The following is a 19701-nucleotide window of genomic DNA, read 5'->3' as shown; positions in this document are numbered from 1 at the left end:
CAACCACCTCAGACAATTGCATTTGTTCCCAATTGAGGGGTGGACTGAGGAGTGGGAGAATGTTTCAGGGCTTTTTAACATGGTGTGAAAGGTTGCAGGGATGGTGTTTTTGAAGGTTGCAATGGAAAAGTTAACATGGACTCTGACCACTGCGCCCCACACCTCTAACAGCAGTGTGACTGAGTCTACCACTGAAGGATGGAGACGGGAACAATGTGATTTGGTCAGTCTTGTGCGTTTATTTTTTTTAAAGCTGTATCGAGAAGCTTTAATTCCCTATGCTTGAATTGTCCAAACAGAGGTTTGGGGACCTTATTTTTTGCCTCATAATAAGCCTGTTGGCTGATTGTTGTGCTAATAAACCAGAAGGTTTCTCTGAAATGGCTTTATATTATACATTATGTCTAGAGTTGGAGGGCAATGAGCTTAGCTTTGACTTATAGGCTTAAAGAATGTAACTTTGACGAAACAAACAAGCCCTTAATCGTTTAACATGCATCTCTGTCAGAGGGGAAACTGTTTTTAGTTTTCATGTGCAAACCTTTTTATTATTCATCACAATATGATACGCTTTGCACTGTGGGAGGTTTTCCACTTTTTAAAAGGGTTGAAAAGCTTTCTGAAATGAATTACATTTGTAGATTGGGGTGACTTCACTGTATAGTCCTGAGGGGGGGTTTGGTATTCTTGAAGGAAATACATTTTTCTCCTCCCCGGTCTCTTCCCGTCCAGGCTTTTTATGAACTTCCCTCCTTGACTTGACAAACCTTCATCTATTCAAAGTGCAGGGTATTGCCGTAGACATGTTCAATGTGAAACCCATGGTGGTTCCGTGGTCAGCGCTACATGTGCTTAGGTAATGGCAGTGGCACATCCAGTCAGACCGCCAATACATGGCAGTCCTGATCTATTAGTAATAAACAGGCCTTGGACACTTATTTGAATCCCTTTCTGCATCGGTGCGCTTGAATACGGAGCTAACTGTTCTTAAAGATCTCATGACGGGAGGCTAGAATGGTGCCTTAGATTGCTATAACTAATAAAACGCGTCACATGTCCTTACCATGGCCATGACAATCATTCTACCTGACTAGGGCTACAGTGAATATGAATTGGTTTCTGGAGGCTTTTCAGACCCTAACCCAAGCCCTGTCCACAAATTATATTTGTAAATATATCTAAAATGTACTGAGGATATGAACTGTTAAATAAAGTTTTGCAAAATAAGAGGGCTTTCATTTCTGTCGAGCAGAGGGAAATAAACACAATTTTGGCGCTTACCTTTATTGAGCAATGTGCATTCACTTCAAAAAGCTTGAGTACATGATTTAGACTGAGCATAACACTTTGATACCTACAAAGACCTAGTTTGTCCATACTGATAATTGAAGCACTATACGCAAAACTGTCAACAGCTCTTCAGAGACACCATGACTGATTATTTAGCTAGTATATGATTCAGGAAGCATGTAACAGCCATTATTACTGTTCCAGTAAGGAACTGAAAAGGGCATTCCCTAATGATTATGCAGAGTTCTGAATTTGACCCAAACTTGTTAGTATTACATATTGTAGGCCAAGAAAAACAAACCACTTGGTGTGTTAGTATTCAACAATGACAAACCAGTGGAACAAGATTCATATTCAACTGCTGTTAGATTTCATTCAGGTGATTAACCTAATACATATTTTCTCTTTCAAAGCTTGATTGGCCACTTAATTGGAGTTAGTTGGCTTATCCCGTTTATGTTCTGCCCCTAACATGAATGAGACCGGGCACGTTGCTGGCTATGCTCACAGCTTCTTAGCACAGTCAGGGCAGTAGATGTCCTCTCCGTTGATGACGAAGCGCTTGTTGGCCAGGGAGAGGGAGCATTTCTTGCAATTGAAGCAGTACTCGTGCCAGGAGTGACCCTCGTAGTTCACCACGTTGGTCCCATGGCCAAACCCTGTATTATGGGAGATAGTATGTGTAGCATAGTAATGGGCCAGATATATTCTAACCAGTTTACAGGCATAACATCTTATTAATGACACTGAATCTCACTAAAACCATTCCATCCTACACAATGAAATCCTTCATTTATTATAAAAAGTGTCCCTACAATAAATGTTCATATAAAGTGTGGGTGTCTGACCTGTGATGGGATTCTTGCAGCCGTTGCACTGCTTGGCCACGGAGGTCTTATAGCAGTCCACACAGTAGACATGCTCCTCATGGGAGGTGAAGCGCGTTCCGGCCAGGCCCTTACGGCATGTACGACACACAAAGCACTCTGAGTGCCAGGGCTGGTCCTGGTAGCTTATACCACCTGAGGTGATGGGCTGAGGGGAGAAAAACACCATGTTAGTTGCAATGGAAGACCATGTACTTATTCTGTATGAATAACTGAAAGCATTTCCTTTTAACTTGTACCTTCTGTTGGTATACTTGAGTATAAAAATGCTGTAATTAGGCCTACTGTAATTACACTAATATGGCAGGAAATAATTAAACAATTCACAACAGAATGACAACGATTTTGTTCCGTTTGTGGGTGTGTGAAGGGGCAGGTCTAATGCACCTGCTTGCAGTGGAAGCATTTCTTGGCAAATTTCTTCTCATGGCACGGGCCGCAGAATATGTCGTCGCCCTTGTTCAGGAAACTCTGCGAGCGGATTGGTTGCTTGCACTCGAAGCAGGTGAAGCACTCCTCGTGCCACACCTTGTTCTTATACTCCACATTCTGGGTGCCTGGCAGTCAAAGATGTAATAGATTAGATAACAGACGCTTGTTTCACACAGTGGGTGAGTTCGTAAACTCACTGTCTATCTACTCAGATTTCAGAGTACTCTTGTCTGAGTGTCCCAGAGTGCAGAATAACGGATTCATTTACGAATGCGCAACGCAACACTTGTTGAATATGACCGGTATCAGTAAGCGTCGGGAAAAAAACATGGAATTCATTTGTTGCCAGCAGCTCAGTTAGTCACCAACACTCTAGATAACATAAACAGTCTAACCAGCTATGCTAGGGTGAGTAAAGTGGTAAGTGAGATGTTCTCTCATTTGGGTCTGAAAGTAGCTAGCAAGATAGTTTGAGTGTGAGGTCAGAACACTCCGATCAACCCTACTCGGCCAGAGCGTCCAATGTGCGTTCTGAACGCTCCGAGACAGAACTAAACGCTCTGAATTTACGAACACATCTGACATCGCTCTGAATTTACGAACGCCCAGAGCCCGCTCTAGCACTTCAGAGTGAATTTACTCACACACATAGTGTCGGAATTTGCCCTGGGCTTCACAAGCATAACAAATGTAAACAGCAGCCATGTGCACACTGCTAGGTCACTTAAGAAAGAAGTGTATTATGGGTATGGTTAAGCCCACCTGGCATGACCACCTTGTAACATGCCTGGCACCGGTTGCCATCCTCGCGGGAGCCACACGTGCCACACATGATCTTGCCATCGTCCCTGGCGCCGAAGGGCTCGTTAGCCAGGGGCTTGTAGCACTTGGCACAGCGGAAGCAGTCCTCGTGCCAGTGACGGTTCTTATGGTTCAGCTCCTGGACAGAGAGGAGGGAGGGAAAGGCGTGAGATGCATTCATTCACATGGGCTTCCTACACACCTCATCAGACTAAGGCACTTTCCCCAACCATTTGTTGACGATGGTATTCAGAGGTGTTAGGGAAAAAAAGAGAATGTCCTTCTGGAAAGCATTAGTGCAGATTACGTGAATTTGAGTGCAGCATACCATGATGGGACTGACAGCCAAACCGGACACCTTGGGGTAGACACTAGTCATGGTGTAACAATGTGAATTGTATAATATTTCAGGGTTCGTTAGCAATGATAGTGTCTATAACACAAGTATCTGTGACTGTTATGTTGTGGAGGCGGCTGCCAAAGGATCAGGTCGCCACCTGTCCATATAATCATATTCGTTATTATCTAAAAGGCTAAATTGATCTCATATCAGCACTCCTACTCTGAAAGGCTTTGTGGATACGGGCACAGATATGTAACACTGTCCTTAATCTGGACATATGAACTGAAGCCAATCAGCTTTATGAACACACATTTAAGGGTGCATTCACAAGGACATACACAATACCCACCTTGGCATCAGCCCCAATGGGGCGACGGCATTCGGCGCATGTGTTGGCACAAAGCTTGTCGAAGCACTTTGTACACACGTGCTTCTCATCCTTCATCACATACTTCTTCCCATGCAGGTTGTCACGGCAATAGTAACAGTCAAAGCGTTCAGTCATGGTGGAAGTAGAGTAGCTCCTCGGCCCTGTACAAACACAAACAACAATTACATTTACCTTGGAACACGTCATGTATACAGCACCAGTCAGAAGTTTGGACACACCTACTCATTCCAGGGTTTTTCTATAATTTTACAATTTTCTACATTGTAGAATAATAGTGAAGACATCAAAACTATGAAATAACACACATGGAATCATGTAATAACCAAAAGAAAAGTGTTACTTGTGCACATGTCATTAAAGCTTGAACTTGAAACGTGTTCCTCAGCCATCTACAATGCATGCAGCCAGACCTGAATAATGACTCCGGGCCCTCAACGTCCTCACACTGCCACTAACCAGTGGTGTAAAGTAGTTTTTTGTGGTATCTACTTTACTTTAGTCTTTATATTTTTGACTACTTTTATTTCACAACATTCCTAAAGACAATGTACGTTTTATACATTTTCCCTGACATTCAAAAGTACTCGTTTACATTTTGAATGGCTAGCAGGGCAGGACAATGTTCAAATTCATGCACTTATCAAGAGAACATCCCTGCTCATCCCTACTGCCTCTGATCTGGCAGACTCGATAAACACATGCTTCGTTTGTAAATTATGCTTGAGTGTTGGAGTGTGCCCCTGGCTAGCCGCAAATAAAATTAAAATAAGAAAATGCTGTCTGGTTTGCTTAATATAATACATTTTAAATTATTTCTACTTTTGATACTTAAGTATATTTAAAACCAAATACTTTTAGACTTTTACTCAAGTACTATTTTACTGGGTGACTCACTTTTACTTGAGTCATTTTCTATTAAGGTATGACAATTGGGTACTTTTTTCCACCACTACCATTAACACACACCGTCATGTTGACAAAACATGGCCCTGTCTAGCAGTCACCCAGACACACAAAACCTATCCATCATGCAAGCTAAGAAAAATACATGTTCAAGCTGGCATCCCAGTACGAGTTCTGTCCTCGAATCAGACCCAACCAGGCAAGGGGCTTTTAGCACCGGCATGCCAAACGTCTGAGGGAAGTGTGGAAAATGGCCTCAAAATGACCCACAGATGTCTGGCTGTGAACAGAGCTTTAGCATGTAGTCATCACGCTGTGTCTAACTCGGCCCTGTGGGGTTTGGCTGACTTTATCAGGCTTTGTTGGAAAGTTAAAGTCATATTTTTAGAGTGCCTGGCTCATTCAGTCCATCACATCCCATCCAACCTCTCTGCCGTTGTCTTCTTTTTGGCAGCATCATTTCATTGGCTGTGAACAAAACTGTCCTCTGCTCCTCTCATTAACATTCCATTCACAATGGGCAGCACAGGTGGATCATCCGTCAGGATAAGACCAACAGTGCTGGAGAAGGTACTCTGGAAATATAGTTTACCAAGCTACCAATTATTTCACAACGGAAGAAGGTTAAGCTAAACTACAGCTACCCTTAAGAAACATATAGTTTACTTCACTAAAGTTACCTTGAAAAAGTAGTTCACTACATCCAAACTACTTTGTGAAAGATTATCATATGTAGAGCTGAAATGTCATAGAATACAAATTGCAAGACCGAGCCCTTTGGGCTCATATGTTTATAGAATGTAAATTGTTGCCCACTTCGCCCATATTTTCTCTGCTTTTTGCATTAAAAGTAGTGTGTAGTTCCAGTAGTAAGCAATTAACTAGTGAAAACACTACCTAGATTTTATTTAGTTCAACTACCACCAAGCTACTGCAGAAATGAGTTAAATTACTAGTTGAACTACATGTAGTTCACTACTCCACGACACTGCCCTTAGGAAAAATATTGCAGTCAGAGTGCAGTATAACTACAGTACACTGCAATATAACTGTAGTTATAAACTTGGTGTTTCAAGCCCTGAATACTGATTGGCTGACAGCCATGGTATATCAGACCGTATACCACGGGTATGACAAAATATGTCTTATTACTGCTCTAATTACTTTGGTAACCAGTTTATAATAGCAATAAGGCACCTCGGGGTTGCGCCGTGCCTAACAACATCCCTTTGCCGTGGTTTATTGGCCATATACCACACCCCCTCGTGCCGTATTACTTTATTAGAGTGAAGTATGCTGCAAATACTGCATCCAAAATAACACTTTTTTTACTGCAGTAATTTTGTAGTATAAATGCAATCAGAGGGCAGTATAACTGCAGTACACTGCAGTTATTCTGCAATTACTGCATCCAAAATAGCAGTCAACTAGCGAGGCTATATACCGGGGGTACCGTTACATAGTCAATGTGCGGGGGCACTGGTTAGTCTAAGTAATTGAGGTAATATGTACATGTAGGTAGAGTTATTAAAGAAGCCTCTTGGACCCAGACTTGGCGCTCCGGTACTGCTTGCCGTACGGTAGCAGAGAGAACAGTCTATGACTAGGGTGGCTGGAGTCTTTGACACCGCCTGGTATAGAAGTCATGGATGGCAGGAAGCTTGGCCCCAGTACTGGGCCGTACGCACTACCCTCTGTAATGTCTTGTGGTCGGAGGCCGAGCAGTTGCCATACCAGGCAGTGATGCAACCCGTCAGGATGCTCTTGATGGTGCAGCTGTATAACCTTATGACCCATTGCCAAATATTTTCAGTCTCTTGAGGGGGAATAGGTTTTGTTGTGCCCTCTTCATGACTGTCTTGCTGTGCTTGGACCATGTTAGTTTGTTAGTGATGAAGACGCCAAGGAATTAGAAGCTCTCAACCTGTTCCAATGCAGCCCCATAGATGAGAATGGGGGCGTGCTCGGTCCTCCTTTTCCTGTAGTCCACGATCATCTCCTTATTTGAGAGACAAGTGCTGATTGTGCAAATGTATTTATATTTTCAATAAACATTGGAGACAAAATACAATTTACATGTTGTCAACAATCTAAGCCAACCCTGTCTGTTTTGCCCCATAGTTGTGCATGTGTTGGTTTTGTTGCTAAACAACCAACCCGTCTTCACGAAAATATCTCTGATTAATGAGACAACAGATGTGATATTATTGTGAGCGCTCAAGTATCTTAAACCTTTTTAATACAATGAGAGCAATGGGGGGAAATACTAATGATGGAATGACAATATATCCTGGTAGCCGTGGGAACACTGCAAATATTGATGAGTGCCAATTGGTGCTCTTCGAGTGGCCTGGGGATGTGGTCAACAGTGAGTGTGGTGAACTGAACGGGATGAGTTAGAGCCGCTGTGATATGTGGATAGATTCGGATAGATTCGTACAAGAGGGGAAAGAGAGGCCCGTCTTCACTGTGCCAGAGGGATAAAGGAGGCAGCCTGTTTTGAGCCCCTATATACAGAGCCACCGGTGAGTCATCCCCATTCTTATTTCAGTGGTACGAGCCAATCGGGATCAGGTCAATAGAATCCAATTGGCAGGACCGGATCAATGGCTAGATTAGAGGCAGTAGGGTATCAAGGTATCACAGTCTCAGAAGCCCAAATCCATCTCAAACTGAGTTAACCATGCATTCCATTCTGAGTGTGTAAGCACTGTGCCCGTATGTCAGGGACACCTAGGCCCACAAAGTCAGATGATTGACTTTTGAGGACACTGTGGATGCCACTGTGCCACCGTGACCATTGTGGGTCTAGATGTGCCTAATAAAAGAGCACTGTAAGCCTTTCAGCCTTTCAGCTACTGCCAATCACACAGCTGCTTCCACAGAAACAGCCATGGTATGCACCAGCACTCTTTGTAGGAGGGGTTGGAGTACACCACTTTGGTCCCTGGGGTGGGAGAAACACTTTACAGTGGAAAGGTCAGAGTAAGAGCACGGTGAGTGGTGAACCAGGATGCCAGGGATAGCCTCACAGAGCCTGGCTCTCATTAGCATTGATCATGGCTGGCTTACTGATGGCAGATCAAAGCCAAACGGACCCCAGAGAGAGGGTTTTGGAGGTAAGATCAACTACTACAGTGCCTTCAGAAGGTATTCACGCCCCTTGACCTTTTTTCCCACATTTTGTTGCATGACAGCCTGGATATAAAATGTATTAAATTGATCTAAACATAATACCCCATAATGTCAAAGTGGAATTTTGATTTTAGAAATTTGTACAAATTAAATAAACAAATGAAAAGCACAAATATCTTGAGTCAATAAGTATTCAACCCCTTTGTTATGACAAGCCTAAATAATTTCAGGAGTAAACATTTGCTTAACAAGTTGCACAGACTCTGTGTGCAATAATAGTGGTTAACATGATTTTTTAATGACTACCCCATCTCTGTACCCCACACATACAATTATCTGTAAGGTCCCTCAGTTGAGTAGCACATTTCATGCACAGATTCAAACGGATTCAATGCCTCAGAAAGAAGGGCACCAAATGATAGATTGATTAAAAATAAAATGATATCCCTTTGAGCATGGACGGTGAAGTTATTCATTGGGCATTGGATGTTGTATCAATACACACAGACAATAGAAAGATACAGGCGTCCTTCCTAATGCAGTTGCCAGAGAGGAAGAGAAAATGCTCAGGGATTTCACCATGAGGCCAATGATGATTTTAAAACGATTGCAGAGAATTATGGCCGTGATTGGAGAAAACTGAGGACGGATCAATAACATTGTAGTTACTCCACAATACTAACCTGCATGACAGAGTGAAAATAAGGAAGTCTGTACAGAATACAAAATATTCCAAAACATGCATCCTGTTTGCAACAAGGTACCAAAGTAATAATGCAACAAAAAAAATGAGGGAGAGGAATTCACTTTTTGTTCTGAATACAGTGTTTGGGGCAAATGCAACCCAACACATCACTGGGTACCACTCTACAAATAATCAAGCATGGAGGTGGCTGCATTGTTATTTTGTAATTGTTATTTAACTAGGTTTTTATTTACAATGACGTCCAAACCCTAACCTGGACGACGCTGGGTCAATTGTGCGCCGGCCTAAGGGACTCCCAATCACGCCCGGTTATGATACAGCCTGGAATCAAACCAGGGTCTGTAGAGACACATCTAGCACTGAGATGTAGTGCCTTGACCAATGCGCCACTTGGGAGTTATGAGTATGCTTGTCATCAGAAAGAAATGCAGAGTTTTGCAGGATAAAAATAAACTGAATCTAGTTTAGAACAAGTCAAATCCTAGAGGAAAACCTGGTTCAGTCTGATTTCCAACAGCCTCTGAGATTAATTCACTTTTAAGCAGGACAATAACCCTAAAACACAAGGTCAAGTCTACACTACAGTTTCTTACCAAGACAACCTTGAATGTTCCTGGGTGGCCTTGTTTTGACTTAAATCTGCTTGAAAATCTCTGGCAAGACTTGAAAATGGCTGTCTAGCAATGATCAACAACCAACTTGACAGAGCTTAAAAATAATAAATGGGCAAATATTGCACAATCCTAGGTGTGTAAAGCGCTTAGAGACGTACCCCCAAAAGACTCACAGCTGTAATCGCTGCTAAAGGTGATTCTAACATGTATTGACTTAGGGGGGTGAATTCTTATCTAATCAAGATATATTAGTTACATTTTTGTCTTCCACTTTGATGTTAAAGTATTTTATGTAGATTGTTGCAAAAAAAAGACAATTAAATACATTTTAATACTACTTTGTAGCACAACAAAATGTGGGAAAAGTCGAGAAGTCTTTCTGAAGGCACTGAATCTATAGTATCTACCATGTGATTTCTCTGTCTGACTTGAAATGTACCCAATAAAAAAATATTGAGTGAATCATATTTGATCCACTACTTACAGCCTAAATGATGCTGTCCCAAGGACTTCATTTCCATGATACAGATGCATCAATCCTGCTGTAAATAGCATTGTCTTGAAAAAGGTCAAACCATCACTTTACTCCAGATATTTTTTTCCAACTTACTCGAGGGACCTCTGCTCCCTCTGTGGTGTCATAAGGCCTACGCTTCCTTTCCACCAAAAATGCAATAATTAGAAAATGAACTCCAGAGTAGAGGTTCCTCACAAAATGTCCATTCTGACACACCAAACAAACCAATATTTTTAGCCAAGGCCCAAGAGGAACTTTCCACAACCTACCAGCCAGTGTCTTTGACCAAACTTGAGAAAATCTCCCCAAACCAAACCACCACCACTAGTCCAGAACCAGGTATCAGTAATGGATTGAACCCATATGAACAAGACAAGCATCCATCACAATGCAACCCCACACTACATCAGCCTATTTCTTTAGCTACCTGAAAGTCTGTAAGCCATGTTTAGGTCCAGGTAAGAGAGGTAAGGAGAGGAGAAAGACAAATCAATGAACCGGAGGAGAGAGTAGCATCCACGCAGGGAGAAAGGAGAAGACCACACACCCCACCAAGGTATGGGTTATATATATACCCCCTCTGACCCACAGCCTGACGCCCACAGCCGCCCCCTCACCCCCTAACCCCACACCCAAACCCAACCATGAACTATCCATTCCATTTTAGGATATGTATCAGAAGAATAGAGTGTTGGGGGGGAGATGGACAGAGAAAGCCAATACCATGGCTGGGACATCAGAGGCAACAGATACCCCCACTGCCCCCTGTGTTATTTTCATATATAATATATACATTATATTAACATTGAGACAGTGGCTGAGAGAGTGCAACACTGCAACTGACCAGCAAGCTGATATCATTACTCAGTGAAAGTGCTGAAAGACATTGTGCAGTGTATTAATCAAGCCATAATTTATGGTTAGTTTTTTTAGTAACACTGTTTATATTACCATCAACACTTAGAGTGTGTGTGTGTGTGTGTGTGTCTGTCTGTGCGTGCGTATGTGTGCATGTTGCGTCTGCGTGTGTGTCTCTGCGTGCTTTTGTGTGTGTCTGTATTTACATAACCCGCTTATGTGTTCTAGAAACTATGAAGTCCCAGACAACGTTCTTCAAGGCACAAACACAAGATGCATTTTCAAGATCCAAAGGAGAAAAAAAAAAGAGAGACATTTTCAAACACTTTTTTTTCCCAATGTTGAATACCTCTCTGTGACCTTGGTGTCTCTCAGTGAACATATTTCCTTGAAAGGAGCGAAGCTGTTCACAGTAAGAGGGATTTATTTTGTAACTCAAAAAGGAACTATACACCATAGAGCTGGGATGGGCCATTTTGATGGGGTACACAAAAAATATGAACTCATCATGAGGGACCGCATCATGTGGCTCGCGGGTCTGCGCACCCACATCCATACCCACACATGCAGACAACGGATTTGTGCAATCAATATATTTGTGCAGTTAAACTACTTAACTCTCTTAACTAAATGCATTATACCAGTAGCCAGGGCTTGCCCTAGCCTTCTGGGGGCCTTAAGTGAGATTTGGTTGGGGCACCTCGCGGGCAAAACCTTTTCCTGGCCCGGTGGAGAAAAAAATCTAAGTTTAAAAATACATTTTATAACAAATTTCATTAAATTCTACTCATTTTGCCATGGGGAAGAGAGAAAATAAAATCAGTTTAACAGCTAATTTCCTGCAATTCTATCCACTTTGTCATGGGGTGGAGAGATTGTTGCAGCTTAAAAGCGAATTTCCTGCAATTCTACATGTTTTGCAACGACTTATGCCATGTTAATATTAGGGCTGGGAATTGCCAGGGACCTCATAATGCCTCACATAAGTGTGGTTACACACACACACACACACACACACACACACACACACACACACACACACACACACACACACACACACACACACACACACACACACACACACACACACACACACACACACACACACACACACACACACACACACACAAACACAAACACACAAACAAACAAGAAAGTATGGGAGGTAATGACAGGAACGGGATTAAATAATCAAGACATCATCAAGTCAATGACCCGTGTAAAGACCCATGATCCCCATTGTTTACTTGCCTTAATGAGTCTACCATGTCTCAGCCCTTCTCCCTGTGTTTCTCCCAAATGGCATCCTATCTCCTGTGCAGTGCACTACACTTGACTAGAGCCCCATGGACAATGGTCAAAAGCAGTGCACTATATAGGGAATAGGGTGCCATTTGGGATGAAATCCATGTCAACCAGGAGAATAAGCCAGAGGACAACCGATCCTGTGGAGAGAGTACAAAGTAGTGGAGGCTTGTGTGTTCTCCCATTACTGAGGTTTGAACTTATTATTTGTTCTTTTGTTGCCTGTCGGATTAAATCACCTGTCCCTCAGTTAAACTAAACCCACAGAGTAACATGTATGATCAGGTGGGTATCATGGACACCACTACACACCACTTAATGGGGCCATCTGTAGATCAGTGAGTCCCTGCAACTGTTTTAATAAAAAGCTACGGGATGGGTTTGGAAAAATGTAACCACTCAAATTCATATACCGAGCTATGGACGCAAGAGCTGACCATGCATGAAATCAAAATATTTGAAGTCTATTCAGTGTTTGTTTACATTTACATTGTTTACAAACAGAGAAAGCTTATATTTTGGGTTTTGATGGGGTAGGACAGGTGAGGTAAGCTCATGAGGCATGTATAAATCATATATAATACATTTGAAAATCCACACATCGATGTGGCAATCACAGATGGCCCTTTTAAGTCCCCTGACTAAGAGCCCTGTCTCTTGTCCTCTGTTTAGTACACTCATCCCCGCCATTATTGTCATCCCTGTCCCTTTCTCCCTTGTACGGCCTCCCTCAGTTGTTATTTTTCTTTATCCTTTCCCAATATCTCTCTCTTCTCTCCCTCCATCTCCCCCTCCCTCTGTAACAGGCAGTTGTTGTGTTGACAATATAAATCTGTGTGTGTGTGTGTGTGTGTGTGTGTGTGTGTGTGTGTGTGTGTGTGTGTGTGTGTGTGTGTGTGTGTGTGTGTGTGTGTGTGTGTGTGTGTGTGTGTGTGTGTGTGCGTGCGTGCGTGCGTGCGTGCGTGCGTGCGTGCGAGAGTGTGTGTGTGTGTGTGTGTGTGTGTCCGTGCGTGTCCCTGTACACATGCGTGTTTGGAATGCTGACAGCGGTGTGACAGGCTCATTTGCGGGTACTGCTATTGAGACTGTGTCTATTCTCCTAGTAGACAATGGCAGAGGAATGCATGTCTGCCTGCCAGTCCCTTAGGTACTGCCTTTAAACAGGATGGAAATAGCACCACACACTCACCCTGGCTCCATCAGCAACAACAAACCACACAAGAACCACAAATAACTTTTCCAATCTAAAGATGGAAACTGATAGGAGTTAGTTAGCCAATAGCCATACACACCGAAGTGTTCAAATGTTGACAATACATGTGACATACTGTAGGAGAATAGGTTGACTACATTCAGTTCTCTGTCTTTCTAATCTACTATGTCCATGTCACAGTGTATCTACCTATCCAACCGGGACACAGATATCGGGACTCTACACTCTCTGCACCGCAGATTTCCTGTCCCTCAATGCTTCCTAGCACTCCACTGCATGAAACGCTATTGTTCTCAGTCTTTATGCTCCCTGGCAGAGATTAAAAGAACTGTTCAGAGGATAACCTGGCAGCCGCTCAGTAGTAGTGGTGGTGGTAGTAGATCATGACATCATTTGAAAACCTCTGTGCATAAACATCATATATCTAACCAGGCAGAGTCGTATTGCACATGTTACCAGTGGGATTAGAGAGGTAGGAAAAAATAGGACGTCTGGAGTGGACTTCCTGACCAGATGCAGGAGTAGGTCCTGATTGGGTCATTAGAACATGCCAACCCCCCTTCTACTGTACAGCCTTGTGTACAGTGTGTACAGACACAACCTAAGATCACCATAGCCCTGTGAGACAGCTATATCACTGGTACATTGTCTGTGGTTTTATCACAGTTCATAGATCTGTCGATAACCTACTCTACAGCACAAATGATCCCTTCCTTACCATGTGTTACAGAAACACTGACATCCACTGGCAACATGCATTATTCATCTTGTGTGACTGTGTTTAAGTTGTCATTATAAATTGGGTGGTTCAAGCCCTGAATGCTGATTGGCTGACAGCCGTGGTATATCAGACTGTATACCACGTGTATGACAAAACATGTATTTTTACTGCTCTAATTACTTTGGTAACCAGTTTATAATAGCAATAAGGCACCTCTGTGTTTGTGGTATATGGCCAATATATGTATATAATGTATCCAGGCACTCCGTGTTGTGTGGTGCCTAAGAACAGCCCTGGGCCGTGGTATGTTGGCCATATAACACACCCCATCGGACCTCATTGCTTAAATAACACATTCTCAATGACCACCTCTCTGGCAAAAAATGTCAGCCTCTAATCGTGATAAATGAGTTAATGGACGGTTGAAATAGCAGTGACAGAAACAAAAGGACAGCCTATCCAACGGGTAATTTCTCAGAATGTTCCCTCTGTCTGTCTCTCTGAGTTCTGTTGTGACTCCATCCGTTCCTGGTCCTGGTCAGTGGTAAGGGCAGTGATAAGGCCGTCTAATCTCAGGGGAGAACTATTGTATTACTGACTCACCACCACACACAGACAGTGACACAGACACAGAACTATATCAACACATGTTCCCTAGCAACAACAGAGGTGAAGGTGGAGACCAACCTGGGTCAAATGTGTGTGATTTCTGAGTGGACACAAGGAGCCATTTTGTCAACAAGTCTGACGTGATCATATGCCCACATCCTCATCTCGCAACCGGACATGACACTGACATGATATTCACGTCACACTTGCACACAAAGGTTACTACCCCTTACACAACCACACATTTATTCTCGGTCCTATGTGTCAATCGAGGGCAGCAGTGTTTCCAAACAAGAGGGGGTGTGGGGGATATGTGTTTTTCCATTCACCACCCCCCCCCTTCCATGACATTGAGCTCCACACACACACACACACACACACACACACACACACACACACACACACACACACACACACACACACACACACACACACACACACACACACACACACACACACACACACACACACACACACTGATAAGGATTTCACAGTGGGTCGGCCAACACTTCGAGCTCCCATTTCTTCTGCATGACTCACAGCTCTCTGAATCTCTCCAAAAGTAAACTGCTCCAATAGCCCAGTCTGCTCTGTTTATAAAGATAGATTGAGGAGTCTATCCCCAGTATATGTCAAGTAGGACGATGGAAAGAGCTCTTAAAAGAAAGACACACTCACTTCATCCCTCCATATAAGCCCACCGACCGCCCTTAAAAAGTGGTGAGCCCCAAGTTGCAAAATATGGTTACATTCATAGTCATTTGGAGAGTCACACAGTACTTCTGCCAATTGGAAAGAGGGTCTGGGAGAGGGTTATGAGCTCTCTCTCTCTCTCTCTTTCTCTGTAACAACAACACAAGAAGGAAGTGGAGATGGGTGGTAGGTACCCTAGCAGTTAAGAGCGTTGGGCCAGTAACTGAAAGGTCGCTGGTTTGAATCCACAAAATCTGGTTCGAAATATGTCAATGTGCCCTTGAACAAGGCACTTATCCCCAAGTGCTCTTGTAAGTCGCTCTGGATACATGACCAAAATGTAAAATGTGTAAGGCAGGGAGGTACAGTTCTGCCTCCACTGGAGACAATGTTGCTTCCCTCACAGCCAGCCGGTCAGTCAGACACACTACATTGCCTAATTAGGATCTACCCAGCAGTCAGCTGAAAGGCTAGTGAGCGTGCTGTATCATTATTTCATATGCTCCACTCATCTACACACACTTCAAATCAAATTTTATTTGTCACGTGCGCTGAATACAACAGTGAAATGCTTACTTAAAAGCCCCTTAACCAACAAGTACACACAGGCGCAAGCCTACACACACACGCAGTTAGAGTAAACAGAGGACACTGATGCTCCAGAGGCTGTCTTCTTGGGCAGAAGGCCAGGTGTCCCTGGGACTGATGTGGACCATACAGGAAACACAAGGCCCTCCAGTAGCTGAGCCCTCTGATCTAACATAATCAATGTCACAATGTGTTCCAATGGGCATTATGTCTGCAAACATTGGGTTCTGCTGCTGTTGCTGGTGAGCCAGGCTGATATTTCACTATATGACTGGTTGATCAGATTAAACTTTGCATGAACACATTCTTCACGACGGCACAAATGCTCACAACGACTGAAACAGGACTGAATCAATCAGTCTGGTTAGAGACAAGGAGTGTGCTGTAAAGTACCATATAATTAATGTACCATATTATGAAAAGCTATGGGCACTGAACCCAATCCAAACAAAAAATAGTTTGGGCTTTTATTGCCTAAAATGGTGATGTCATTGGCACAATGAGAGCCAGTCACACTAGAGGAGGAGGGGCCTCCCCAGGTGTTCTGAAGTTGCTGCTGGGAGAAAATGACATCATACATTTGGCTTGGCAGCTGGCTTAACCAGTAAAGTGTAGCAGGGCTAAGGTCAACCTATTGTACTGTGTGTTTTGTAAAGGGTTTTTGGGCTGACCTTGAATAGCCCACTGGCGGGAGGTAGGCTACTGTTATTATGGTATTGTTGAGCACTGTTGATGTAGACATGCGGCCAGGGCCCTATTCAGTTAATACTGGATACCACATTTTGACTACTGGATATGTCCAAAACAACATTATATACAGTACAGTTTTTTTGTGAGTCCCATTGTACACAATATTTTGCTTGAGGAAGACAAATGCTGCTTTTGACTTATGCCAGAAGGCCGGTTTCAGGGTTTGATTGAATAGATGACATCATCAGTGTACAGAACACAACATGTAAATAAAATGGTTTTCAGTTAGTTATTTTTGCATATGTCAGTAAACTATAAATCTTGAAATTATAAGCACTAGTACATGTACCAAACTGCTCATTTTAAACCATTAAAACTGGCTTCAGTAATTTACCAAGCCACACAATAACCATATGCATATAGACACTCACAGATCTTTGGTTTTATCTGAAACTCTATACATTTTCAGTCCACAAAATGTACTGCAACAGCTTCTTTAAAAAATATACTTGAGATGAATAATTGCCAATAGGCTAAAATGCACTAAGAATAAAAACATCACATGCCTCCAGGGATGGGACTTTACTTCATATCACTGACTATTAAAATTCCAGCCTTCCTTATCAGACCTCTTTAAAGCTACTGGTGCCAACTACGTGGAATTTAATTATGTACACCAGCATTCAATGTGCCCAAATGCACATGCACCTTGTGTCCTTTTTGTTGTTGTTGCTCTGACCCAAAGTAAGAATTGAACAAAAACACAACAAATGTGATTTAAACATTTACTCATGTCATAGACATAAAGGGGAGTAAAGAAATATATAACAAAAAATGAGAACCTTTTCGCATAAACAGTCTGGTCCGCTGGAATTTTCCCTTTCAAAGATAAACTTTATCCCAAAACTAAAAACGCATATTACTAGGTTTGGAGTTGTTTTTTAATTCTCAAAAATGTAATTTCACTCACCTATCTCCAAGCGTAAAATATGCACCCTCCTCTCTCCACAGTGATGCGTCCAACAGTACGTTTTTAGCCGAGGTACCAGACGCGCCGCGGACGCTCCTTAAAAGCAAGTGGAGCTCAAACGAAAAAAAAAAAACACAGCAGGATATGATCCAAACCTCTATGTTAATATCAACAATGACCTCATCCAGGAATTTATAAGATGTAGCTGTTAGGATCTCAACTTCTCACTGGTTAGTACTGGAGGTAATGGAAGCAAATACTGTAGAATTCAAAAGCATCCAGAAAGAGCTTCTGCTTAACAACAGGCTGCTCCTTGAGATCAGGCATATGAATCAAGCAATCGCAATATAAGTTTGCAATGTTTTAGTATGGCGTGCAACTCTTAGCGTAGCCTAAGCTATTTGCATTACATATATCGATTTAATTGCATTCAGAGGAGGATGTCTTGTGCTGTCCAGAACATGTATTTAGGATGGAGATGTTTGGCGTGACATTTGTATGTCATGTATATTATCCATATGTATGCTAAGTATTCCCCAGTGCATGCTCACCTCCTTCTTTGGTAATGAATATCGTTTGCTGAGAGAGATTGCAACAAGATGAGTCACACTAAGCCAAAAGTAAATGCAGTACTTGTATCCTTACTCACCCTCTTTAAGCCTGCAACTGTTACTACAAAGGAATAACACAGGTAAATAATATTGCGGATACATTAGAACCACCGGCGTTGTATCTTATCAAACTGCGAGGTGCCAATGACATAAGGATAACCATATTTTATATGATTTTATATCAAAAGCACAATTCTGGCAACAAAGATCGAAATGGCTTGGCTTTACTATTGGCATCACTAACAGTACATGGATGGAAATTCCCTGGGAGCAGACACCCCTCTCCCAGTGGACCTATTTAGGGTGACCACATTTTGCGGACATTCCCGCATTTTGTCCCTTTGTCCGGAAAACAAACAAACATGTCCCGCATTATATCAACAAATTCAAACACCACTCATTTAGAAAAAAAAGGTCGATTTGTCCCATATTTCAGTCAGACAACCAACCTGTCTCTTGCCGTCAAGTTTCGCGAATGAAAACATATATATCATAATATGTGGTAGTTTCTCATTCAACATCTTTGCTGCTACTTCACTCAAACTCAATCGTGTTTGAAAAGTCCCCCATCCTAACTATTTTACATTCCCTGAGACCAAACAGAAATGTTTCCTTGGCCAAATATTCCCAGATTTTCATAAAACGGCAATACCTGTGGTCCCTCGTTTCTGCATCACCAAATGTTGTGCAAGGCAACAATAGTATAGGCTCATTGCGCTTCAATTGCTTGTTCCGTGCAGCAGGTGTAGGCTAGTGCTGCACCTCTCACAATGGTGCTTGTTGAGTAAAGTTAGATCCAAGCTAAATCAGTGTCTTGGAAGATCATATAATGATTCATTAGTATTCCACAATACATAACCAAATATTAACATAATATAACGTTGCTGTAACATCAATAACACCACCTAATTTCTTCTGAGATTTTAGGATGGTAAACTGAATAGTCCCCAAAAAATCTCACGCTGCCAAAAATCGAAACAGAGCGCAACTAAGCAGAATGTGCTTTGATTGAAACAAAATACAGGAAGGCTCTACCGTTTTATAATACCGTCTGCTCTAATTTGCTCGAAACAGTAATTCAAGAAGATCTAAATGCATATTCCCATGAAAGTGATTGAGATCAAATGTTCACCAATCACAGTGTGTGATAATTGCACCATGATATAGAGGCCTAAAGGCCCGAGACAATAAGACACAGTGGCAGAATAAATTCAACCACAGCTTTCTTTTAACACAAAACAGGATAGCAACCTCTGTCCAGTGAAGTCCACAAAGGATATTGCACATACAGTTGAAGTCGGAAGTTTACATACAACTTAGCCAAATACATTTAAACTCTTTTTTTTCTTTTTACAATTCCTGACATTTAATCCTAGTAATAATCCCCTGTTTTAGATCAGTTAGGATCACCACTTTATTTTAAG

The 19701-nt window shown here is 42.4% G+C and overlaps 1 protein-coding gene across 2 annotated transcripts; it reads right to left on the bottom strand.

Moving 5' to 3' along the window:
• Positions 1-1249: 1249 nt before the first annotated feature.
• Positions 1250-17825, bottom strand: LOC123993337 (four and a half LIM domains protein 1-like). 2 transcript variants are annotated; one of them, XM_046295383.1, is made up of 6 exons: positions 17667-17825; positions 4103-4284; positions 3372-3549; positions 2565-2734; positions 2139-2325; positions 1250-1949 (listed from the first exon to the last, which is right to left on the bottom strand). In XM_046295383.1, the coding sequence occupies exons 2-6, from the start codon at positions 4256-4258 to the stop codon at positions 1795-1797; spliced, it is 846 nt and encodes a 281-aa protein (XP_046151339.1). In that variant the 5' UTR covers positions 4259-4284; positions 17667-17825; the 3' UTR covers positions 1250-1794. The 2 variants fall into 2 exon arrangements, with proteins under 2 accessions (XP_046151339.1, XP_046151338.1); XM_046295382.1 differs by lacking the exon at positions 17667-17825 and adding an exon at positions 10447-10555.
• Positions 17826-19701: the final 1876 nt, after the last annotated feature.

This window comes from Oncorhynchus gorbuscha, linkage group LG13, assembly GCF_021184085.1.
Source record: "Oncorhynchus gorbuscha isolate QuinsamMale2020 ecotype Even-year linkage group LG13, OgorEven_v1.0, whole genome shotgun sequence".
Taxonomy (NCBI): domain Eukaryota; kingdom Metazoa; phylum Chordata; class Actinopteri; order Salmoniformes; family Salmonidae; genus Oncorhynchus; species Oncorhynchus gorbuscha.
This window is presented reverse-complemented; position numbering and strand designations above follow the sequence as displayed.